Below are 27,017 nucleotides of genomic sequence, written 5' to 3' on the forward strand. Positions count from 1 at the left end.
ACAGACAAGACATACTTATTTACATATGATACTAGATTACAGTATTCTTCAATTTTGTCTTCCTTTACAGTTGGATATTCTTGCATTCATCCTTAATTATGTCTTTGACTTCTGTCCACAGTTCTTCAGGTTCCCAGTTGATTACACTCAATAGTTCAAATTTGTTTCTTACATTGTCCTTGAATTCATCTGAAATGTTATTCAGATCATATTTTGGTATAATGATGTTTTTTGCTTTCTTCAGCTTAACTCTGCTTTTTGTTATAAGCAGTTCATGGTCTGTGCCAGTCAGCTCCTGGTCTGATTTTGGCCACAAGGATAGAGCTTCTCTGTCTTCTACTTCCAATTATGTAGTCTATCTGGTTTTGTGTTTACCATCTGGTGATGTCCAGGTGCATAATTTCTTATCTGGTTGTATGAAGCAGGTATTTGCAATGAGTAGATTGTTGGCCTTATAGAATTCTATCATGCTCTCCTGCTTTGTTTCTGGTTCCTAATCCAAATCTTCCTAGTGTTTTTGTGTCTTCTTTGTTGTCAACTTTAGCATTCAAGTCTCCAGTGATAAGTTGGAAATTTTGTGATGGCATGTTGTCAATTTCTTCCTGGACTGCATCACAGAATCTCTCAATTTCCTCTTCATCTGCATCTGTGGTTGGTGCATAAACCTGAATCATTGTCATGTTTATAGGTTTACCCTGAAGCTTTATTGATAATATACAACCTGATTTTGAGTTGTATCCTTTGAGTGTTCTATCTATATCTTTCCTTAGTATGAAAGCCAACCCATTTTTTCTTGTTTTTTCATTTCCTGAATAGATCACTGTATAGTTATCTGAGTCAAAATGACCCATTCCTGTCCATTTTACCTCATTCACTCCTAGTATTGCTATATTCGTGCATTTCATTTCCTTCTTTACTATGTCTAGTTTTCCGTGGCTCATGCTTCTCACATTCCATGTTCCAATTACATGTGTAGTGTTGCTTCTAACTATGCTTGTTTTATTGGACATGTTTTCTGTCTGGCCTCCCCCTCTCTAGTTGTTGGTTATTGAGCTGTCTCATGTAAAGGGTTTTCTTGGTGAAATGGTCTCGCAAGGAGGGACTCCTTTTGCCTCCTTTCATGCAGTGCTGACAAGTGTCAGCTTTGGTGACACTACTGTTCTCTCTGTGAGAGCTGACTTCAGTGTCACCCACCACTACTACTACAGGCCAGTAGCTGTTCCTATATTTATGCCTGTTATTCCCTTCTTCCCTCCCTCAATTTTCTTTTCCCTTTCCTTTTTACACTCCTTGATGTTTTCCCTCCTTCAATTCACTTTTCCCTTTGCTTTCTACACTCCTAGATGTTTTTCCCACCCTCCTCTCCTCCAAACAGGGGTCACTGTGGCAGTTTGGCAGTAAAGAAGAAAGAGCAAAGGTATCTATATATGATAATGATTGTTCATAAACATGAAGAAAGTAGACAGAACTTGCTGATTTGAAACGGGGAGTTTTAATGCTGAAAGCACCTAGGAGGAATAATATTTCTAAATTTGTGATGTGACTAGAAAAAGTGCCAGGGTAGTCCAAGAACACTTTAATTTAAACTGTGAAGTTTATTGCACGGGCCCTAAAATGGGCCCGTTGTGTCCTAAAACGTGTGCGCGCACAGGTGTGCACAGAACGGGATGAGGCTAAGAACCCCATTTTACTGCATGAGGGAATGCCGCAGCTGCATTCTAAATCATTCTCAGAAATTGCACCCTCTGGAACGGAGGGAGGATGCAATTGGAACGCTCAGCAGCAGCTGCGGCATTCCCTCGTGCAGTAAAATGGGGTTCTTAGCCCCATCCCAGTCTGTGCATGCCTGTGTGCGCACGTGTTTTAGGACACAGCGGGCCTGTTTTAGGGCCTGTGTGATAAACTCTTGTGAATTGTTTCAGTGTTTTCTCCTGTTTAAAGTAGACCATGTTCTGCATTGAGATTTTGGAGCTTATTGCATGGGGATTGGGGAAAGCAAATGGAGAGGAACGGAAGGGAGTGGGGAGGGAAGGGAATGGGGAAAGTACGCATATTACCACATGGGGAGAATGCTGTCTATGCAGCCAGAAGTCCCCAAACTGTTCCCCATCCTCCCACAGCAGCCGATTTTCAAGAACTGTTCAGAAGATTTCTTGAAAATCGCCTGCTGTGGTACAGGTGGGGAAAAGATTGGAGACTTCTGGCAGCATTGGTGGCATTCTTCCATGTGGTAATATGCGTGATTTCCCCTTCTCGCTCCCTTCTGTTCCACTCCATTTGCATTCCCCAAGCCCCGTGCAATAAGCTCTTTGTTGTTGTTGTTGTTGTTGTTGTTGTTGTATGTCTTCAAGTCGTTTCCAACTTATGGTGACCCTAAGGTGACCATATAATGGTGTTTTCTTGGAAATATTGGTTCAGAGGAGGTTTGCCAATGCCTTCCCCTGAGGCTGAGAGCATGTGACTTGCCCAAGGTCACCAGTGGGCTTTGTGGCCAAGCTGGGAATTGAACCCTGGCCTCCAGAGTTGAAGGCCAACATTCACTACGCTACTCCACACTAGCCCAGAGATTAGTATGTACTTAATATATTCTCATGTGAAGTAGGTCAGAATCTGAAACCTGAGTCTTGGACTCATTTCTTTCAGATTCAATCTGAGATTTTTAAAAATTTATACCAGCATTTAATACTCCACTGTTCAACACAAAGTTGCTGGATTCCAATACAAAAATATAAAGCAAAAGTCAGAAAGAAATATTTTTCTAAAAAAAAAAATCTTAAGAAAGTTTGGCCAAATGTAATTTTAAAAAAATGAAGTCTAGAATGTTATATCAGCTACTTAGTTAAGGTTATTTAAATAATCTCTTGAAGGTTCTTTTTGAGCTCCACAAATGGCAATAGCAAGTACATTTTTATACCGCTTATCAGTGCAGTTAAGCACTCCCTAAGTGGTTTACCCCAACAATCTGTGTACTCATTTTAGTGACCTTGAAAGGATGCAAGCTTGAGCCCTTTTGCTGGTATTGAACTTGCAACCTAATGGTTTGTGAGTGAGTGGCTGCAGTACAGGCATTTAACCACTGTGCCAAATGCTCCTAGTAGTCCTATGTTCCTTCCCTAGTATACTCTTTCCCTATCATTTCTCCCACATTAGCACTGTAATAATAAGAAATGTTCAGTTTGGTAATCTGAAATATAAAGAGGGAATGAAGGTCAGTGGAAAATATCACATACCTCATTCCAAAAGTCATCAGTGGAACCATCCAAAAGTTCAGCAAGAAGAACCAAGAAAATAGATACACATTTATTCTGGCCTGTATCAGGAATTCACAAGAAAATACTGGCATGGGAAGAATGTTATATGATATTAGAATCCACCTCCCATGGCAACTACAGCATCCAACCCCCATCAAATCCTGAGGCTCTTGGCTAGTCTGGAAGAAACTTGTGTCAGCGCAACTGCTGGGGTCCAACAACCACTGGCAGCAACTCAAACGAGTTCTGGGGTTAAATCAGACCCTTGTAGCAGAGCTGGCAATTTCCAGAAGCTGAAGCGTGGCTCCAAGGTCCAATTGGGATGACAGCAACTGGATGTCTTCCAGGAACTGCAGCAATGCAGGAACCTCTGGGGACACACAGCAAACCAATGCTGTAGCTTCTTCTGATAAACCACCAGAGAAACAAAATCCCCAAATTGCTCTTTATTCACAGTGCTATAATACAAAACCAGATCTCTAAAACTCCAAAACATACCAATCCAACTCCTACTTCAAACCCACAAGCTATCCCTTGCAACCCCTGGGTTTATGTAGTCTCCAGACCATGTGGTCTCCCAAACCCAGTGAGTTCAGGTGTGTAACCATGTCATGTGTCTCCTGTGCAATCCAGACACATGGTTTCATCATCCATGGCTATGTGCACTTGGGCACTGAAGTGTCCTTGAGCCAACGAGCTTCAGCTGTACTGATCAGCCTTGCCACTCTGCTGAATGCTCATGGCTAAACACACACATCAAGCATTTCCCTGTGTGCTGTGTTTTAACCCTTCAGATCCCTGACAACTTGAGACTAGATCCATACCAATGAACCTGAAACATGGCTAGGGGAGAGAGAGCCAAAGCTGGAGTACTAACATAGGATATCTCACTTATTCCCTCATCTCTGACAGAGGTAGAAAGTGAGGAGGGAGGGGACCCTGATCTTAATTTACAGACAAGCCAACAGAATTTTATGCCCCAAAGTGCCAGGAGACGTTGCCTCGCAGTCACTGGCCACATGTTCATAAAAGTAAGAGAAGCCAGTGTGATGACAAATCAGCACCAAGAGTTTCTTCTCAACCAGTCATCTAAAGAGATAAAATATGCCAGATGTTAAACATTTCAGATTGCAGTTTATTGACAGTGTTGTTTACAGTGCAGTCATAATCCTGTATACAGTTGTACCACTCACATAGAAATCTAAAAACATGAGCACAAATAAGATGCATCCTTCACAAATTTTTTGAAAGCTCTGGTTTCTAACAAACTGAACAAAGTCCTTTCATACTGTATTCTTTTTTAAAAAAAAAAAAAACTGATGTTAAGATTTGGTGAAACTGATCAGATTTTAAAAATAAATTTAAAGCCAGGTACATTCACATTTTGAATATCCACAATTGCACAGCTTGCCTGGTTTATTGAAAGCAGCAAGGCAACACTGGCTACCTGCTTTTGAGACACTGTTCTTTGTGAAGCTCAATTTTTTGCTATTTAGCTGCGCTGAAGGACGACTCTTGATGGCACAATTTCTGTGCAGTGATGGGGAAAGAAGCATACACCACCAGTGACTTCCTAGATGTGATCTATTTACAAACCTTGTTAGCTGCCATGAATGCATCATGCTTGGCTGATGCCCTTATGGGCAAGGCAACAACATTCTGTGAAAGTTACACTTTTCCCTCTTAGGCCTAAAGCCCTCACATGTATCCAGATTTGTCTGTATCTAAATTCTATAACAGGACACACAAAGAACAGCCTCAAGAGACAAAAAGAGTGATAGTCAGAGAAGAGAAAGAAAATGCTGATATGTACAGTCCATCCTCGCCTTACGCGGGGGATCCGTTCCGGATCCCTCCGCGTAAGGCGAATTCCGCCTACGCTCGAGCCCCATTGGAAACAATGGGGCTCATGCGCGGTGGCATGGCAGCACGGGCGCACGTGGGGCGCGCCGCCCTTTCCGCCCCCCCGTGCACCCCGCGGCTTGAGCGCGTGTGCTCAAGGCTGCGTATGGCACGCCCGCGTATGGCGTGGGCGCGCTGTAGTGATATTTCTACATATAGTTAGAATAACTCCAGCAGCATCCCCAATAACCCTACAGGACTGTTGAACTTGATAGATGAAGCCTTTATTTTGTTTTTATCTTATGATCATTGTTATCTGGAACCAGAGAACCAGGTTGGTGTAGTGACTTAAGCGTTAGACTATGACTCTGGAGACCAGGGTTCAAATCCCCACTCAGCCATAGAAACCCACTAAGTGACCATGGGCAAGTCACACAACCCCCTTGTTACAACAACTTCACTAGCTGCTAGTTCATTTCAGGGCACAATTCAAAGTGCTAGTTTTAACTTCTAAAGCTCCATATGATTTGGGTCCAGGCTATTTGAAGTACCATATCTCCTTGTAAGAGCCGATTTGGGTTTTACGATCATCTGGAGGGGCCCTCCTCTCTGTCCCACCACCTTCTCAGGCTCATTTGGTGGGTACAAAGGAGGATGCCTTCTTGATGGCTGCTCCCAGACTTTGGAACCCCCTCTCCAAAGAGGCCAGAACGGCCCCATCCCTGCCAGAACGGCCCCATCCCTTCTGTCCTTCCAGAAGAAAGCTAAAACATTTTCGTGCCACAAGACCTTTATAAATAGTTGAGTTTGGATTCTTAATGCTCTGTGGTGCTGGATTTGAAGGTTTAAGGGTCTGTACATCGTTTTATTTTATGGTTTTAATATTTTATTATTTTAACTGTTTTAATATGTACTGATCTTAAGCACTTGCAAAAGGCCAATGCAATTTTGGGCTGCATCAGTAAAAGTATAGTGTCTAGATCAAGAGAAGTAATAGTGCCAATGTATTCTGCTCTGGACAGGCCTCACCTGGAATAATGTATCCAGTTCTGGGCACTACAATTCAAAAAGGACATTGAGAAACTGGAGCATGTCCAAAGGAGGACGACTAAAATGGTGAAGGGTCTGGAAACCATGTCCTGTGAGGAATGACTTAGGGAGTTGGCAGGGACATAGCCGGGGGGGGGGGGTGGTCTTGGGGTCCGGAACCCCCCCTTCCATTAGAAAAATGAATGGTGCGTGCTGCTGCGCTGCTGTGCCCAAACCCCATTATAATGGTGGCATTAGTCTGGACCCCCCCCCCCCCTTCCTAAAATCCTGGCTACGTCCCTGGAGCTGGGAATGTTTAGCCTGGAGAAGAGAAGGTTAAGAGGTGACATAATAGCCCTGTTTAAATATTTGAAGGGATGTCATATTGAGGAGGGAACAACTTTGTTTTCTGCTGCTCCAGAGAACAGGACCCGGAACAATGGACGCAAGCTACAGGAAAAGAGATTCCACCTCAACATTAGGAGGAACTTACTGACAGTAAGGGCTGTTCGACAGTGGAACACACTCCCTCGGAGTGTGGTGGAGTCTCCTTCTTTGGAGGTCTTTAAACAGAGGCTGGATGGCCATCTGTCGGGGATACTTTGATTTGGATTTCCTGCATGGCAGAGGGTCGGACTGGATGGTCCTTGTGGTCTCTTCGAAATCTACGTTTCTATGATTCTATGATTTTTATCATTTAAATTACATTTTATTTTTTAATGAGTGATGTATTTTAATACTATCCCAGTTTAATTCTATTTAATGCCCACTTTTGTATATTTTTAATTGTATTATTTTTTTAATTTGTAAGCTACTTTGTGTCCCAATTTTGGGAGGAAAGTGGGAAATAAATAAATAAATAGCTTGTCATAGAGTCACCATAATGTTGGAAATGACTGGAAGGCACACAACAACAACAATTATGTTTAGGAGAATTTGTCACCTAACAACTGTTTCACTTAACAACTGTAGTGACCTACCATGGGCTCAGTTCACTTCTCATAATCACTGACGGTCTGAGACCACACATTCAGGAATCGCTCAGAACCCAGCAAACTACATCTATTCCTGTGCAAGCTTGATCTAGGTGCCTATTTTGAGAAAACCACAGAATAATAAAGCTGGCCATCCATATCCATGGATTCTGCGTCCACAGATTCAACCATTCATGGCTTGAAAATATTCCAAAGGGGTGGGGGTGGGGGAATCCAAAAAGCAAATCTTGATTTTCTAATTTTATAAAAGGGACACCATTTTACTATACCACATAATAGCACTTGAGCATCCACTGATTTTGGTGTCCATGGCATGGGTGGCTGGGTCCTTGAACCAAACCCCAACAGATACCAAGCAGGGCCCACTAGCTTTTAGATTAGGGATGGATAACCTCGGTAGGCCTGGGTGCCAATTTCCAACCTGATGTTTGGTCACAATGTTAAGACCTCCCAACAGCATGAAACACAGGAAATTAAAACTGAAAGTGAATAAAAGTTATAACCTCTCACACTGGAGAATCTGTTTGGTAAAGAAAACCATGGTGCATGGAAGCTTTGATATTTGTTTTATGAGAGGAATGCAGTTCTTGGAGTTGACTTCTCCTTATCTTCTTTTTTTTAAAAAAAATATTTTAATTTGGTTGTGTTGCTTAGAGAAACTTATAAGACCTAAAAATGCATTTGGAGGCCTCAAAGAATCTAGAGACTGGGTGTGCTGCAAGTCCTTGATTTAATGTGTGCTTAGACATTATCTTGGCAAGATAGGTCAGTGTTTGAAATATAGATTTTCTGGTTTACATTTCACATCCTCTTAGCCATGACAAGACATGCAGTGTCATCACTTTGTATAGTGGATTCCTAAGGATAAGGCCATAGATCAGAAAGCTGAATTTTATTGGAGGCACCCAACTCTTATGCAATAAATATTAGAAATTTTGGCTTGTAGGTATAAGGCCAGCATGCTTAATCTTCACTAGGGCCCAAAACACACTGCAGAAATAATCCAGTTTGAGACTGCTTTAACTGCCCTGGCTCGGTGCTAGCACATCTTGGAAATTGCAGTGTATTGTGGCACCTGAATGCTGACAGAGAAGGCTAAATGTCTCACAAAACTACAGTTCCCAGGAATCCCTAGCACTGGGCCAGGGCAGTTAAAGCAGTCTCAAACTGGATTATTTCTGCAGTGTGTCTTGGTCCTAAATTGTATGGATCAGAAGAGAGACTGTAGTTTAGTGACAGAGCAAATATTTGTACAGTCTCAGGTTCAATCCCTGTTCTCTGCACTTAAAGAGATCAGAATATATCCATACTTCACTACAGCAGATTGACAGCCACTTTAACTGGCATGGTTTCTATCTATTCTCTACTGGAAAGCTCTAGTGCTTTAGTTTAGGAAAAGTGCACTAGAGGTCTCTAGCAGAGAGTTCTAAGTATCTCCCCTAACTATAAATCCCAAGAGTCCATAGGAGGAACCCATGGCAGTTCAAATGGTATCAAACTGATATAACTGTGTGGTATCGATATACCCCATGTAACAGTTAATGGGAAAGACTCTTCTATGCCTGAGACCCCAGATTGCTGCTGCCACTCAGGATAGACAATACTGAACTAGTTACTCCAATCATCTGAAACATACAAAGCAACTTCCTATGTCTGTTGAAGATGGATGTTACATAAGAATACCTATTGGGCTAGATTTCCCCCCAAAATATTTTGGGTTTGTTCCAAATTTGAAAAAAAAGAACCAATGAAGCTTTGAAAGTATGTTTACACACGTTCATTAGTGACCAAGCCACTTCTTGCTAATGTGACTCCCTTCTATTCCAGACACCATTCTCTCTGTATGTATCTGTGATGTGTATATGATGAGAGCTTTGCTCACCCAGTGGGAAACCTTCAAGCTCCTACGCTCATCAATAAGCAACAGATTCTCTAGGATCTCCATACAACTTTTCTAACTGTGCATCCTCTCCCTTTATAGAGTAATGTATTGCCACTTCTAGCCCCTATCCCATCCTGAAAGAGAAACCTCCAACTCTCTTATAAGGACCAGCATGATGCAGTGGTTTGAGCATTGGGTTATGTCTCTGGAGACCAGAATTTGATTCTCTGCTCAGCCATGGAAACCTTGGGCAAGTCACACGCTCTCAGCCTCAGAAACCTACATGAGAGGTTCACCTCAGAGTCACCATAAGTTGGAAACAATTTGAAGGCAAAAACAAGAACATAATACACATCTAGTCTCCATACAGAATGAAAGCCAGCATGATATACTGGTTTGAGTGTTGGACTAAGACCCGGGAAGACCAGACTTGATGACCTTGGGAGGTCACTCTCTTTCAGCCATAGAAGAAGGCAATGGCAGACTTCCTCTGAATAAAGTTTGCCAACAAACCCCTTGTATAGGTTTGATATATGTTGGGGTCACTCTGAAGGCACATGTTAACAATTACAGAGCATGTAAAAGTTACTTTTTGGACTACAATTCAACAATACTGGCTGGAGGATCCTGGGAATTATACTTCAGAAAAAGAAATTCTCCTACATCTGGTTTTCTAGCATGTATCACAGCCAATGCTCTTGTCACAGAGGGAATGAGGTGCAGCTATCTGTCATATTCTTTTGTTCAGTGTTGCAATGAGAACTAAGCATATTTTTGTGTTGGTTTTGGCACCTGGAGAATTGGTTGCTCAATATAGCCATGCCATAAAATATTTTGCAACTTAGCATACATTTCCTCACCACTAATGCCACTAAGTTGCCAAAATAGGTTAAGTATCAGTGCAATAATTGTTCATCAGAAAATATGTTTAGCAGATCCTGAATTCTACACATTTCAATTGAACTCATTTGTTTTACATCCCCCTAAACCCCTATGAAATGTATGTGATTGCCACACATCTATTCTGTACATTTAAAAACACTTTCCATGTCTCAATGAACATAAGAAAGCACAGGAAGAAAAACATAAAAATAGGTAGTCATATGGTGTCTGTGGGAGGTACCACAGAGATACTTTAATTTAATTTCAGATTTTTCCTCTTCGGTGCCTAACTTAACAGTTAGAGGGCAGCTCCATAATGCCAAAATTCTGGTGTATGTCCTTGCTACTTCACACTTCTTGGGGAACATCTGCTTGTAGTCACAGGTTTGATATTGCTGTGATTAACCACCAGGTGGTTGGGGATCAATGGGTCTCCGCAAACCCATACCATCTGCACTCTATGGAGATTTTCTAGTTTCTTCACATTTTGGTCTCACTGCTGTTGTCAAATAGTATAAGCTGTGATAATAATGAAACCCTGCAAGATAATGTTGGATTTCAGGGTCCAAAAGGTTTGATCAGCATAGACAATGCTAAACAATACTGGGAACTGCAATCCAACAACATCTGGAAGGCCACAAGATTCCTAGTCTGGTGTTAGTCGCATCATAATAGACCAATAGAATCATTTTTTTTACAGCTCAGAGTACACTTCCTTATTAAATATTTGATTATGATATGATGTTTTGAGTTCATCATTGCTTTGATTTCATATCATTATATACCCATCACCTACATAATGCCATAAGTATGAAACATTCCATACAAATATTCATATCAAAATGATGGAAATACTTTGAGGGGGGGGGGGGGGGAGAGAAAGAAAGAGAAGGAAAAATAAGATTCCTCCCTTCAAAGATTTTTTTCTTTTTTAAAAAAAGATGAAGTGGGCATGGGGTTTGCATAAGTGTTGAGTGAGTCACAATTTAACAGCTGATTCCATGGATCTGCTCTCATTAGAAGTACCAACAGGTTTCAATCCTCGGCTGCATTTTCAGCCAGTTATTTTACAGAGCAGGAAAAAAAGTGCTGATGTTAGTGCTGTTATAAAATAGGTATTTCTTGCTTTGTGTATTTTGTTTCCATTATTATTAACAGATGTTTCACCTAAGTGCATATAATTGGTGTGTTGCTTTTAATGTTTTAATGTTTTTACTTTTTTAAAAAAACGTTTTAACTATGCTGTGTTTATGCTATGTTTTAATGTTAATATAATTTAATTTTTTTAACATTTATAATTAACATTTTATTTCTATCTTTTAAAAATTGTTATAAGCTGCCTTGAATTCCATTTTGGGAGAAAGGCAGGATATAGATCCAGTAGATTAGATAGATAGATAGATAGATAGATAGATAGATAGATAGATAGATAGATAGATAGATAGATAGATAGATGACTTGAAGGCACATATTATCCACACACAGTACATAAGTACAAAAAAGCATTACCCTATCCTTTGGTACAGGGCATATCATCATTTTGCTGTGTCTCAATGTATGAAAATGACAGTTCCCACTACCACCTCTTTGCACACAATTTCTCCACATCAAGAAACAAAAGGTCTACTGTCATATTTATTGTAGGACTTGGGCGGGATATAGACCTTTGCGGCGGTCTCCCGCCGGTGCCATTTGCTCCGCGAGGGAGCCGCAGCAGCCAAACCGCGCGGCTCCCACACGGAGCAAAAAAGAAGCTCCGTTTCGGAGCTTCTTTTTGCGGTGCCTTTCTGACGTTGCAAGGCGCCGCTGGCGCATTCGCGACGTCATAGGTGCCGCGACACGTCTGGATGCTATGCGCCCAGTACGTAAACATGGCGGCCCCCATGTGGAAGGGGCGCCGCCATGTTGTATGTATTCTATACGTACTAGGGTTAGGGGGTGCGGAAGCACCGCCCCTTCCTAACCCTAGTACGTATAGAAGACGTACTATATGGCGGTTTGTATCCCGCCTTGGTTAAGAACGATGCTGTGACTAACTACTATAAAAGTTCAAAGCGAATGGAGACAATTTTATAGTTAAAACCAAGTACAAATGATCTATGCTTCTCTTTCCAAAATGATTGGAATATTTTAGTCTAATAAAATGCACAGGATGACATAGTTTGAAACCATAATTATTATAAAAGATGTTTTAAATTTCTTGGTAGGATCACAACAAAACCTTTGAAAACTGTAAAGAAACAAGCCATTGTTTCTTGAGCTATGGCGAGAGACAAATAGAGCATGGCACATGAGAAAAACTAAGCCTGTTCTCCATAAAAAGATGTTTTCAGATAAACATGTTACAAAATGTCCTACGCTAGTACTTCTTTAGCCAGGCTATTAATGTAGCCTGACTCAGAAAGTGCCAAAGGGAGAAATGACTTTCCCACCACCCACTTAACTGCTGCATTCTCATTCACTTATGGGTGATGTGCCACTTTTGCTGCTGTTTAAAGGATTTCTGAATTTGGCTATATGAGCCTCCTTTAGTTTTTCCACTCGACGTTTAACCTCTTGGGGTTGGAAACTCTGTCATTTGCCAACCAACTAGGAAGCATCGCGGCAGGCAGCTGTCTCATTATTCTGGCTCTCTTCCTGACAACCTTATGGAGTTGTGGTTTTAAAACTGACAACTGGAACCATGCACTTTGATACAGAATTAAGTGAGAAAGTCAGCCCAGGGACTGAAATAATGGGGCAAGATTGACAGACTAGCCAGAAATGAAACTGCAGGAACACTTCCCTTATCTATCTGAAGCAGTCATGCAGCATTCCTTGTCAGACAAATTGTGGAGAGCACATCATAAAGAGCATGCAAACAAGTCACCTCAGCAGTTAGGTTTAGTTAACTCTGCAAACCAATTAAATTTCATGATCAGTTTTTACCTGGCAGTTCTAGTCCAATGTTTTATTGTCCTGTACTTTTTGGTTTTCAGTGGGCTAAAATGCACCACATTCTTGGCAGGCTGGCAGAAGAGTGGCCCTCCTTCCCTTAGCCTCCCATCCTTCAGTAAGCCTGAAGGGCATTTGGAGTGTCACCAGCAACCAAGCAGTATGGAGAAATTTCCATCAATATGGAGTCTGTTCATTTATCTTGAAGGAAAGGTGGAGTTCTACAGAAGTGGGAAACAAAACATGTGCATTCTGCCAGATGTACAAGATTAGCATAAAAAGTGGATGGTGCAAATTAATTGCTTCACATGCTAAATGCTAAATCTATGAATGCAGACATCTGTTTGTAGGTTCCAGTAAGACCTGCTTCTGTAAAGGTATAGTTCTGTTCACTGGCATCTCTGCCAAAATGGATATGAGGTGGTCCAGTATAAACTCTTGTTGTGTCTTTGAATTTATTTGAATTTTAACTGACAAAACAAAGTTTTTATATTTTTATTGCAGATAGCATTAACTGGGATCAGCATCCACTGCAGTACCAGCTAGGCTAGAGTTGCACTTTGTTTCCACTCCCCCTTGGGATACTTGGTGTCTACAGACATCTTTCTTGCGGATATGTCTGGGTTTCCCCTCAGGATAAATTATAGTGTTAGAAGGACAAGAAGCCATGAATGTTACAGTAAGGTCTGAGGACAGAACTATGTCATTGTTGCCTCATCTAGGCTAGACTACTATGATATACTTTACATGGGATTGCTTTAAAAGATAGCTTGGAAGCTGGTGCAAAATGCTGACTATTTGAGAAGTTAGGTGATAAGTGGACATAGCATTGATTCCATACCAGCCGTACTGTTCATCAGTTGATTTCTGGGCTCAGTTTACTGTTTACTAAAGCCCACAACTTAGAACAGTGGTTCCCAAATTTTGGTTCTCCAGATGTTTTGGACTCAAATTCAGCCACCAAACGCTTGCCCAAATAAAAATGTCTTCAGCTGCCAGCAGAAAAAGAGCAGGGAGGGGACTGACCTGATGTCCAGTGGAAGGGAGTTCCACTGTCGAGGAGCAGTCATGGAGAAAGGTCTTTCCTGAGTCCTCACCAGCTACACTTGCAAAGGTGGTGGGACTGAGAGAAAGCCCTCTCCTGCCAATCTTAGCACTTGGGCTGGCTTGTATAGGGAGATATGGCCCTTCAGGATAGTCTGGACCCAAGCCATTTAGGGCTTTAAAGGTCAAAACAGTCATTTTGAATTCTGCCCGGAAATGGACCTGTAGCCAGTGCAGCTGTTTCAGCAGGGAAATGACATGATTCCTGTAGCCAGCCCCAGTCAACAGCCTGGCCACAGCATTTTATACCTGCTGCAGTTTCCGAACAGTTTCTAAGGACAGCCCCTTGTAGATTACGTTACAATAGTCCAGACGGGATGTAATCAAGGCATGTGTCACCATAGCCAGATCTGACTTTTCAAGGAATGGGTGCAGCTAGTGCACTAGTTTTATCTTTGCAATTACACTCCTGGCCACACCTGAAACCTGGGCATCCATGCTTAGATCAAGAGAAAGGCTCCTCTTGAAGATCTAAGTGCTCTGACAGAAACACCAAAAGGTGGAAGAGGCAACAAGGGGGTCAACTATTTTAGACCAACAAAGATGACTTGGGCCCGTTACAGACGGGCCTAAAAGTGCATGTTCTGCGCGTGCTAGGATAAGAAAGGGGCGTCCTTTCTGGACGCCCCCAACCCTAGCACGCGTGGAGCATGCACAAAATGGTGGCGGCCATTAGTACGTCACGACTGCGCCGCATCTAAACGGGGCGGCACGGTTGTGACGTAGTGGGGCCGCGAGAGGGCGCATAGAGCGCCCTTTCTGCGGCCCTGGAAGGAGCTCCGTTTCGGAGCTCCTTCCAGGTTTGCGTTGCTGGGAGCAGCCTTTACATGGCTGCGCCCAGCGACGCAGAGGAGAAAGGGGCCAAGTGGCCCCTTTTCTCCTCCCCGCCGCCGCCGGGTGTCCTTGGGGCTTCAAGGCTTTCCAGGCTGCAGGGAAGCAGCCTTTTGCCACTTCCCTCCGGCCTGGAAAACAGTGGATCGGGGCCTTGGGGGCTGCTGGTCTGGCAGCTGAGGCCCCGATACACCAGGGAAAGGAGCGCCTACAGGCTGCCCCAAAGGGGCAGTCTGTAATGCGCCTTAGTTAATGGGGTGCAAGTGGTGGGATCATTAGGTGGAAATGACCATGTTCTCCTGGAGTTTGTTATACAGTGGAAAGGAGAAGCCAGGCATAATCAGACACACATTCTAGACTTTAGGAGAGTGGATTTCAGTAAACTTGGAGAAGTATTGAGGGTGATCCTGTGGTCAGAAATACTAAGAGATAAGGGAGTTCAGGATGAATGGGAGTTTCTCAAAAGGGAGATACCAAAGGCACAATTTCAGAAAGTTCCAGTGAGAAAGAAAAATAGGAGGTGTCTCAAGAAACCAGGATGGATGACTAAGGAACTTTCAACTGAGCTAAGTTTTAAACGGACCATGTATAAGAAATGGAAAAAGGGGGAAATCATGAAAAATGAATTCAAAGAAATAGTAAAGGCTGTTCAACAGTGGAACACACTCCCTCGGAGTGTGGTGGAGTCTCCTACTTTGGAGGTCTTTAAGCAGAGGCTGGATAGCCATCTGTTGGGGATGCTTTGATTTAGATTTCCTGCATGGCAGGGGGTTGGACTGGATGGCCCTTGTCGTCTCTTCCAACTCTACGATTCTATGATTCTATGACTCATATAGGTTGCTACGGCCTGGATCCAAGCCATAATGCACTGTAACCAAGATTTTGAATTCTGCTTGGAATCCAGCAGTCAATGGAGCAGCTGCACCAAGGAAGATGCGGGCTCCCGGTAAACAGTACCAGTCATAATCTGGCTGCAGCTTTTTGAGCCAACAGAAGTTTCTGAGCACTTTTCAATGGCAGCCCAAGATACAGCATGTGTCAGTAATCTAAATGGTATTTAACATAGGCATGAAGCACTTTGGCACATTATGCAGAATGGGAGATTGGCTGGAATCCTGTAGCATCCCACATCATAATAGCAATGCGGCTGAAGAGAAGTCACCTGATATGGCTTTCCAGAACTAACCCTGTTGGTAGCAGAAGAATTTCACCATGTGCAACTTCAAAATACCATTGAAGAGGTGTATGGGGGGGGGGGGGGACTTTCCACTTTTCACTCTATTGAGACTCATTCTGTTTCCACCCAAAGAAATAGCTGCCCTTATATGGGATCAGTTATCCTTATATAGGATATCCTTATATGGGAGCATGTCTTATTCTGTACAGTTTCCCCAGAGTACAGATGTAGCTGCATTGTGGCAGTACTGGTGGCTGTTGTTTTATGATACTTTCACAGTGAAAAATAAAAATAAAAAATAGTACCTATCATTCCACTTAACTGTCAAAGCAATGTCCTGTGGAATCTTCATTGTGTGCTGTGAAAGGGCCCCAAGATTCTCTCTCTCTCTCTCTCTCTCTCTCTCTCCCTCCCTCCCTCCCTCCCTCCCTCTCTCTCTTTCAATCCTACTGCCCTCCCATGTCCTGTTGTTAGCACACCGGACACCTCCATGCTGTATATGGGGTTCCATATTTTCTGACAGTGGGGACTTGGTATCCACTGGGGTTTGGTTCCAGGACCCCTGTGGATACCAAAATCTGGGGATTCTCAAGTCCTATTAGATACAATGGGATAGTAAAAATGGTGTCCTTATATAAAATCGCAAAAAGTAATGTTTGCCTTTTGGAGTTATTTTAAAATATATAATTTTAAAAATATTTTCAAGCTGTGGATGCTTGAATCCATGGATAAAGAATCTGTGGATACAGAGGGCCAACCATATTTTAATATCTAGAGCCAGACATGTTTTAAGAGGTCACAATGACCTTTGAAACACTAGGAAGTTTCCCATGGGAAAGGCATATTTACTTGAAGAGGATCTATGGAGATTGTTGCATTAGCTTCACTGCCAGGGTAAGACCCGGGGTGTAACTTTCTTAAGGCGGATCTTATCGCATTCACCCATCTTTGGGCAGTATGCAGCCCATATGCAACACGGGCTTCTCTCGCAGCTTTTCAACAATGGGCTTTTCCTGTTCTTCAAAAGATGTGGGGCAAGTCCAGAGAAGCCTGGGTTGCATACGGGCTGCATACTGCCTGGCGATGGGTGAATACTATAAGATCTGCCCTAAGAAAGTTACATTGCGGGTCTATCCCAGCAGCAAAGCTAATGTGATAAAAGGCAAATAAGACCATATATCCTACATACCCCTTGCCTTGTTCCCAACCAACTTCCCTATCCATCCATATTGGAGGTTGTCCTAAATCCCATCAATGTTTCTGTTACTCTGAAGTTAAAGCCATTGGTTGTTCTGGAACCCCATTGTTGATTCTCTGGAAAGACAATCAAGCTTATTATACTGCAGGTTGGCACCAAGTACCCCTCAAGACTAGGAAATCAAATATAAATATCAGCCCCCACTCTAGCCTTGTGTGTGCACAGAGGGTCTCTTTCACTCATTCAATTGCTCTCAGTTGCTGTCTGAGCCACTCCCTGCTTCCCATTGATTCCTCTGCAGGACTGGTAAACATTAGCCTCTCTACAACTCTAAGCCTCCACTATCCAACTTTCATACCTCTACTGTGTTCGATTTTGCATGGTGTCTTAGAGTGAATTGTTACTGTGTATTTGTATGCTCTCTTGCATATTCCTAAATAAAACCTTCTTTATTCATTAACTTGGAGTCCTCCTGCAGTTAGAACTGCTATACATAGGTGAAAATGATCCTCTTGCAGGCTCCCCTGCTGAACTAATAAATTCCTCCAAATATGCTATCATTGTATATTTGGAGGAATATACAGAAGAAGTATATCCCTAGCTTTTTTGGTAAAATCATGCAGTGTACCCTCTCCACATCTATAATATTCTATAATTTCTGGTGACACAAAAACTTTATGTAATCTGGGGGCCACGGCAATATGGAGCAATCATTTTCAGATGTCAGTCTGAACCAAAGGCATGGGGCTACAGCCCCATTCAACACCTATCTTTCTTGCTCTTTGTCTGTTTTTACAATAGACATTAAAGATATGTAGATTTTAGTGTGTTACAAATTGATCCTGGCCTGCATTTCCTAGTTTGTTGTTGTTACCGTATTTTCTGGCGTACAAGACTACTTTCTGACCCTCTAAAACAGGGTCAAAAGTTGGGGGGGGCGTCTTGTACGCCGGTAAGAGCACTTACCTGGTTGTCCTGCCAGCTTCCAAAGGCTCCGGAGCCCTTTGGAAGCCGGCGCGGGGGTGTCTCCCTGGCTGCTGGCTTCCAAAGCCCTCCGGAGGCCTTTGGAAGCCGGCGTTTGTGGGCATCAGTCCCCCTAAACTTGGCCTATAGTAGGCAAGGCAGGCTTTGAAGGCCTCAGCAAAGGCCTGAGGTAAATAAAACTAAAAATAAAAAATGAGAGAGAGAGAGAGAGAGGGAGATAGAGAGAGGGGGGGGGAGAGAGAGAGAGGGAGGGAGGGAGATAGAGGGAGATAGAGAGAGAGAGAAATAGAGAGAGGGGGGAGGGAGAGAGAGAGAAATAGATAGATAGATAGATAGATAGATAGATAGATAGATAGATAGACAGACAGACAGATAGATGCCGAGAGAGAGAGAAATAGATAGATAGATAGATAGATAGATAGATAGATAGATAGAGAAATAGAGAGGGAGGGAGGGAGGGAGGGAGGGAGGGAGGGAGGGAGGGAGGGAGATAGAGAGAGGGGGAGAGAGAGAGGGAGATAGACAGAGAGAGAGAGAGAGGAAGATAGACAGAGAGGGAGAGAGAGAGGGAGATAGACAGAGAGAGAGAGAGAAATAGATAGATAGATAGATAGATAGATAGATAGATAGATAGATAGATAGATAGATGAGAAAGAGAGAGAGGGAGATAGAGAGGGAAAGAGAGAGAGAGATAAATAGATAGAGATAAGTAGATAGATTTTATATATATATATATATATATAGAGAGAGAGAGAGAGAGAGACAGAGAGAGAGAGAAATAGATAGATAGAGAGAGAGAGATAGGGAGATAGAGATAGATAGATAGATAGATAGATAGATAGATAGATAGATAGATAGATGAGAGAGAGAGAGAGAAATAGAGAGAGGGAGGGAGATAGACAGAGAGAGGGAGACAGATAGATAGATAGATAGATAGATAGATAGATAGATAGATAGATGAGAGAGAGAAATAGAGAGAGAGGGAGATAGAGAGAGAGGGAGAGAGAGAGAGGGAGATAGAGAGAGAGAAATAGATAGAGATAGATAGATAGAGATAAGTAGATAGATAGATAGATGAGATATATATATATATAGAGAGAAATAGATAGATGATAGATAGATAGATAGATAGATAGATAGATAGATAGATAGATAGATAGATATAGATAGAGAGAGAGAGAGAGAGGGATGGATGGATAGATAGATAGATAGATAGATAGATAGATAGATAGATAGATAGATAGATGAGAGAGAGAGAGAGATAAGCAAGCAGGCAAGCAAGCAAGCCAAGATTAGAGAACGAGTTGGGGTAAATGCAGTGATGTTTTTTAAATTTTTATTTGATGTGCATTGGAAGAGGGGTGGTCTTATACGGCAAGTATATCCCAAACTCTATATTTTAACTGGAAAAGTTGGGGATCGTCTTATACGCCCAGTCGTCTTATACACCAGAAAATATGGTATATGGCTTCAAGTCATTTCTGACTTATGGTGAACCGAAGGAAAACCTATCATGAAGTTTTCTTGGCTAGACTGGTTCAGAGGGGAGTTTGCCATTGTCCACCTCTGAGGCTGAAAGAGTGTGGTTTGCTCAAGGTCACCCAGTTGGTTTCCATGGCTGAGTGTGGATTTGAACCCTGGTCTCCCAGAAACTCAAAGCACTACATCATGCTGGCTGTATCTCATTGTTTATGTTCAGTCATTATGTTTATTATTCTATCTACCATTGATTCTGCTTTTTCCCCAAATCCTGAGATTCATGTTGGCTTTCAAACATTAAAACAGATAAAATTAAAAGTTGCCATTGGTTAAAAAAATACAAAAAGTTATGGTTTAAACCTCTCACTGTTATTTTTACTTAACTGCATCAGAGTATTTTAAAGCTGTTCTTTTAGTGTTCCTTATACAGTACTGTTTATATTTTATGTTATCTCCTTGAGATTTTTTTTACATTTAAAGACACTATGGGGCAGTACAGACAGACAGGAAAACGCCACCCCTTTTTGCTGCATAGCGTTGCCACAACAACCAAATGGCGAGGCACCGCTGTGCAGCAAAAAAGAAGCCGCCTAGAGTGGCTCCTTTTTGCAACGTCGTAAGAGTTGTGTTGCAGCCCTTACGATGCCGCTTCCTGGAATAGATGTGTGGGCGCTAAGACGCCCACACGTCATCAACATGCCCCCTGTGTGAGTGGCGCTGCACAATAGTGGTGCCGCCTGCACGTAGTAGGACTCCGGAGCATGCAGTTGGTGCGTGCACCCTAGTCCTACTATTGCCGCCAGGACACTGCTTCCTGGTGGTGTGTACCAGGCCTATAAAATATTTCCAGTAATAAAAAGCACTTTGTTAATTAATACATTAATTAATAATTTGAATCATAACAGCAATTGGAAGTGTTACATCCCATGCACACTTGAGGATTAGAATTGTGCTCATGCCTTATTCTCCACTTTATGCTAGTGCAGACAGTGCCTAAGGAAGGAAGCTGCAAGGGGAAAAGCACCAGCACATGAACATACAGAATTATATTGAGCACTTCAGGGAGGTGTGCAGAATGAGCCCATGCTGATTTCACAATGATGGCCTTACATAATCAGTCCGCCCCATGGCTCCTCCTTTCCTCATACTGTTTGGCCCTGCCTTGTCTTATCTCTCTCAGTTCTTACTAGCACCACAAAATCTGTGGGAATGGAGAGCTTTCCTGAAATAAGTCTTATGCAGTAGAATGCCAATTGGTTCATTGTTTATTTAATGCTCTAATAAGCATAAACATTCACTATTGCTAGGAGGATATAAACGTTCACTATTTCAAAGAGGTAGTCTGACAGTCAAAGCCATTTATTACCACAAAGCCTTCACTCCCCTGATTTTATGTTCACACTATGTGCTTCCTGCTCCTTCATGCTCAATTCCTCTGTATTCTCTTTCCTCATGCTTTAAAGTTCTGAGGCACACAACAACAACAACAACCATGACAACATTTTGCTACTCAGAATGGTGGACCCTACACTGATATGAGGCCTTAAACCATTGGCTGCTAGTTCCTGGAGAATTTCAAGGAAAAAAACAAACAGTTGGCAGAAATATAGTGCCAGTCCTTTACACGGGGGGTGGGGGGTGGAGTGTTGCTGATAGCTTAAAAAGTATTGCCCTGTAAGAAGAGTCAGAAAGCTGTGGCAGATGTGTGGCTAGTTCCAGCTCAGTGGTGTATTTGGGAAGGACAAATCCCTTTGACCGTCTGTTTAAGTAGAATGGGTTCACCCATCCATACTTAAGTATTATAACCATAATATTGCTAAACATTGTTGAGGAATGATGTGTGTGTGAAAACCTGGCACATTTTCTTATCGTCAGGGAATCGTCAGCTCCCTCTAGCATCAGTGAATTGCTCCAGGAGAGAGTATTTCCTCTGAACGGAAACTTTGTGTTCAAAGGAAATTTCCTCTCCTGGCACGTTTCACTGATATTAGAGGAGAGCCGATAATTCCCTGACAATGAGGAAGCACACATGTGCGCTTCCTCAATGCTCCAGCAACGTTTTACCAGCACTTCTGAGCTGGTGTGAAAATTTTCGTATTTAGCATGGTATTTGTTATGTGCCTTCAAGCTGACTTTGACTTATGGGAATGTACTCTTGAGTTTTCTGGACAAGATTTATTGAGAGGAGGTTTGCAATGTGTTTCCCTCTAGGGCAGGGAGAGTATGAATTGCCCAAGTTCACCCTGTAGGTTTTCATGGTTGAAGTGGGATCCAAACCCTAGTCTTCTGGAGCTCTGTTCTAACACTCAGACAACTACCCCACACCAGTTCTCTTAACACAGTATTTACCTACAAATTAATAAGGAAGGACTTAATCTTCTGTACTCTTTCTTAGGAGCAAATCCTACTGAAATTAATACATCTTACCCTCTGTGAAAATTCAGAGGTAAATGCTACAGTCAAGTAAGAACAATTCACAATTAGCTGTTTCTAGCCTAGCTGATCTTCCTGTTCAAAAAAAGGAACAATACTACACCAGTATAAAAAAAGAAAGTTTTTGCCTCAGTTCTGTTGGAAAAGGCAACCTAAACAGAACATATACATAAGGTCACTCTGAACTAGGATTTCCAAGAAGTGGCTAAATCTATGGAGGCTGGGAAGAACTATAGTACTATTTACAGCAGAGCTGATGATAAGGGTTTTTTGTTTTGTTTTGTTGTATTTCAATTCCCATAATCCCCCAGGCAGCTACCTGCCGTGCTGGGAGATTCTGAGAATTTAAGTCCAAAAAAAAAAAAAAAGAGTAACTTTCCTAAGCCCTGCTGTTACTACAACTTATAAATGACACCAAACCAAAGTATTTAAATATCACACATTATGACTAGAGACCCCAGGCTGAACTTTTCCTCCAAAGAAGTACCACTTTCCCCCTTAAGTTGCCAACTGAGAGATAAGACACATAGTAACACTGAGAGGATGGAAAAGCAGCAATGGGGAGACCTCACAGAAGGATAGGGGGATTCTGTCATCCCAGCCTGTATCAGAGATCGAGTAATGTGTGGCCCTCCAAAGGTTGCTGGACTGCAACTCTCATCAGCCCTAGTGAATAGTGATGAATAATGGCAGTTGCAATCCAACATGTTACCTGACTCCTGCCAAATCACCTCCTAAAAATGTCTTTCTCATAAAACTACTACCATGCTAGTGACAGCTGAGTGCATTTCATTTGTGCCAGTTGGAATGCCATTCTTGACTCTATTAAGAGCTTGGCTTCAAATAATGGTGAAAATAATTTGAGTGCTTTTCTTTTGGAGAGCTGAGGAAGACTTCCAAGCCCAAAATCACAAGTCTGTGTCAGACTGCAGCATCTTTGTTGGCATCTGGGGAAAGAAATACCACTGATAAAGTTCAGCACAATCTGTTCCTGCTCCAGTGCAGAAGACCATCACTTTATTTTGTGTGTGTATGTGCCTTCAAAGGGTTTCTTATGTTTTCTACTCAGAGAGTAGTTTTGCCAGTTCCTTCCTCTGATATTTAGCCTACAGCCCCTGGTTATTTGTTGGCTGTCTCTCCAAGTACTAACCAGGGCTGACCCTGCTTAACTTCCAAGATCTGATGGGACTGGTGCCTTTAGAGTATTTAGGCTTTATTGCAGAGCCTGAAAAAAAATTGGATTACAACTCCTACAGGATTCTGGGATTTGTAGTCCAAAACCCTGTTTTTGAAGGACCTTCAAGTCATTTCCGACTTATGGTGACCCTAAGGTGATCCTAACATGGGGCTTTCTTGGCAAGATTTGTTCAGAAGAGGTTTGGCATTGCATTCCCCTGAGATTGAGAGCATGTGACTTGCTCAAAGTCACCCAGTGGGTTTCCATGCCCAGGCTGGGACTCAAACCATGGTCTCCAGAGTTGTAGTCCATCACTCAGCCTACTACACCTAGGGCTGCCATAACTGGCAACCTCCAAACGGGGACAAGTGTCAAAAGTGTAGGACAAATGTAGGACAAATTTTCACCCCAAATGTAGGACATTTTTTTAAATGGAGGACATGCAAAAAACAACATTTTAAAAATATGACCTACCTTTGGGGTAAAATTTTGTCCTCCATTTCACATTTGTCCTGGTTTGGAGGTCACGAGAGGCTGCTACTGGGGCCTGGGCGAGCGGCCACTGCTGTGGCCATTTGCGCATGCCCCGCCTCCAGCTGGAGTGGCTGCTTGCAAGCGCTGCTGGAGGCAGCGCATGCGCACCCTGGCCCCAGGAGCGGCTGTGCACAAGGGCCGCTGGAGGCGGCGCATTCGCACCCCGGGCCCAGGAGCGGCTGCGCATGAGGGCTGGAGTTGCAGCCGCACGACCCAGCCCCAGGCAAGTGGCCGCTCCTGGGGCCTGGGCGAGTGGCCGCTCCTCTGGCCCTTGCAAGCGACCACTCCTGGGGCCGGGGCACATGGCCGCTCCTCTGGTGCTTGCTAGTGGCTGGAAGTGGCCGCGCACAAGGGCTGCTGGAGGCGGCACATGCGTGCAAGGACCACATCAGTGGTTAGCATGGCGGAGCATGCAGCGTGATGCGCAAAAATGCACGGAGCAGCCGCTCGCAGGAGCACCCACCGCAGGGGCAGCCAACGACGTGGGCCAAGTTGAAAAACAGGACAGGAATGGACAGACCTGTTAAAAATCGTGAATGTCCCGCCGCCAGGCGGGACATGGCAACCCTATCTGCAGGGCACCAGGTTTTTATCACTGATCCAGATATACCGCCCTCTCAGTCTCATGCGCTTGGACCTTTCCATGTTTGCTTGTGTGCAACATCAGACACGCATAGCTGCATGGGTAAATGGTCACCAACCACCACCAACCACCCTTCATCTCCAAGAACATGCCCATGGTATGGATTGTAAAAACTAAGGCCTGTTACAGACTGCCAAAATAAAGCTGCTTCGGGTCTCTTTGGAGGTATGCTGTTTAAATGATGCATGCTTCCTAAGAATCTGGAAGCTGCACCAAAGCTGCACTACAGTGCTTAGGAATGGAGTGTGGCTTTGGTGCAGCTTCCAGATTCTTAGGAAGCATGCATCATTTAAACAGCATACCTCCAAAGAGACATGAAGCAGCTTTATTTTGGCAGTCTGTTGTCCAAATAAAGTCAGAGAAGGCCATGGCATGCTGCAGGGAAGCTTTATTGCCAAAGAGGAACGCAAGAAAAATGGTCTTGGACAAGCAATTTCAAAGCGGAGGAAGCAAGAAAGAAGGAAGAGATATCAGCAGAAAGAGGGTCCCTCCCAGTCTAACTGGGATTATGGATGCTGGAAAACTGGGTGCAGGTGCAGATGATAGGAAAAGCCAGAGGAAACCTTCTATGGAACTGGGGGAGTGGATGAGGGGATGCTCAACCTCTAGGAAGCCCAGGTCTGGTGGAGCTTCAGTCACAGATGCATAACAGGGGGTTGCAGTCGGGGAGGAGGCCTTCTGCTTTTTCCTGGACAGTGAGATGCCAGGGTGGCATCAGCAGAGCCAACACAAGGTGAATCATCTCCCATCAAGTGGCTTTTACCAATCTCTCATTCCAATTCTAGATTGCATAGTAATATGAAATATTGGAAATCGGATGACTATTCTGACCTGAGTCCCTGGGCCCAGGCTGAAACCACTGCCCGCAAGGGTCCCACTGATGCCAGCCTCCATCACTTCACTGTCGATGAATCCAGGCCCATGAGGAGACATCAAGCCCAGAACATCAGCTGAGGATCCAACTGACTTGAAGGGTCTGACACCGATTGGCATGGAGCTCATCTTGGAGAGATGGAGAAGGGTCTGGAACGACAAGAACGGAAGTAATGGTCATGACCCAGCAAGCCCTGAATGGCTGCGTTCCAAGCCTGCTGGCCAAAGGCACCCCAAAATGAGCCTGCCTTTATATGCTCAAAAGAAAATTATGATGATGATGATCATCATCATCATGATCATCATCATCATCATCATCATCATCATCATCATCATCATCATCACAACCAGCCCTCCATATCCACAGATTCTTTATCCATGGATTAAACCATCCACAGTTTGGAAAAAAAATACACATTCTAAAAAGCCAACCTTGATTTTTGTCATTTTATTTAAGAAACATCATTATAAAAGGGACTATGCCATTGATTTTAATTGTGATTTGAGCATCCACAGATTTTCATATCCCGGAACTAAACCCTAGCAGATACCACTGTCTCTTTATTTATATCCCACTTTTTCCCCACATTTGTGACACAAAGGAGCTTACAGATTTTTAAAAAAAGAGGGGCACTATATATATATATATATATATATATATACACACACACACACACACACACACACACACATACACACATATACATATATATATGTATATACACACACACACATATACCCCACTCTCTTCCATGCCACCAGCATCTCTGAAGATGCCAGCCACAGATGAGAGCGAAACGTCAGGAATAAACTCTTCCAAAACACGGCCACATGTCCCAAAACAATCCCAAAAAGCAATGGATGCTGGCTGTGAAAGCTTTCGACTTCATGCCGGTAAACATTAGTTTTCCTGCTAGTCTAATGTCCCCAGTATCTCTGCTCCTGGATTCAAAAAGAAGTCCTTCTTTCCCAGATCTGACAAGAGATGGAGCTCAAAAGAACTTACCGGCAGCAGAAGATGCTCAGCTTCAGAAAGCCAAGGAAGCCGGAAGATGCTGCTGGAAAAGGTGGCATTGCCATAGCCTTTTATACAGTTCATTTCAGGGCATGAAAGCCTGGCTTAGATGCATACAGGCATCAATTCCATAAAGTACAGCTCACCTGAATATTTTTCTACATTTCCCTCCTGCCCAGTTTCGCTAGTTATTTCCAGTCACTGAACTTCATGTTCCAAAAGGGGTTGGAGGTGTACCTGGCATATACTTGGGCTCTTCTCTGTGTTCCTTCCCTTAACATCCCAGTGGTTTTGCTGATGAACCCTAATTCAAAGGGGCAGCTTGGCAACATAAGTCACCTCTTGATGCATGATTTGCACCCAACTCCAAGGCACCTGCGTCTCACATGAAAGTCCATAGTATCACTCTTGCTGAGATGCCAAGGAATTATGGTGGGTTACAGACTGCCCATAAAGGAAATCATTATTAAGAGTATGGCAGAAGTATAAACCTTTTTTGTCCCAAAAATTCCATTATGGACATCCACAAATGAAGCCTCCTTCTTCAGGCGAGAAAGGATGAAAGATACTGAGTGGGTCATGTATAGCAATATACTGAACATACAAAAAGGGATTATTAAAATTAAAACCATGGAAGAATTGTTAGCAGGAGGACTCAAATGTAATTGGTACTTATATAGACAAATTTTGGAAAGATATATAACGGATATGAAACTATTTCAGATAGAAATGTGAATGTGAAAAGATTAAAAAA

At 43.0% G+C, this 27,017-nt stretch overlaps 1 protein-coding gene across 2 annotated transcripts; it reads right to left on the reverse strand.

Annotated features, from left to right (window-relative positions):
* Positions 1-3,311: 3,311 nt before the first annotated feature.
* LOC149319504 (uncharacterized) lies at positions 3,312-27,017 on the reverse strand. 2 transcript variants are annotated; one of them, XR_016280208.1, is made up of 4 exons: positions 26,255-27,017; positions 25,207-25,398; positions 12,810-13,036; positions 3,312-4,340 (listed from the first exon to the last, which is right to left on the reverse strand). XR_016280208.1 is itself a non-coding variant. In XM_089511840.1 (3 exons), exons 1-3 carry the CDS (start codon positions 26,345-26,347, stop codon positions 4,329-4,331), a joined length of 297 nt encoding a protein of 98 aa, XP_089367966.1. In that variant the 5' UTR covers positions 26,348-27,017; the 3' UTR covers positions 3,312-4,328. The 2 variants fall into 2 exon arrangements, 1 of the variants encoding a protein (XP_089367966.1); XM_089511840.1 differs by lacking the exon at positions 12,810-13,036.

This window comes from Sceloporus occidentalis, unplaced genomic scaffold, assembly GCF_023333645.1.
Source record: "Sceloporus occidentalis isolate IW3139 unplaced genomic scaffold, rSceOcc1.0.p SCAF_2, whole genome shotgun sequence".
NCBI lineage: Eukaryota > Metazoa > Chordata > Lepidosauria > Squamata > Phrynosomatidae > Sceloporus > Sceloporus occidentalis.

What these genes read in the sequence shown, in the direction of transcription:
- LOC149319504 (XM_089511840.1), bottom strand. Translation starts at nt 26,347, where the DNA reads ATGAACTGTATAAAAGGCTATGGCAATGCCACCTTTTCCAGCAGCATC. An exon ending in CTGAGCATCTTCTGCTGCCG is followed by an intron (nt 25,399 to 26,254) that starts GTAAGTTCTTTT and finishes TTGTCGTTCCAG; the next exon opens with ACCCTTCTCCATCTCTCCAA.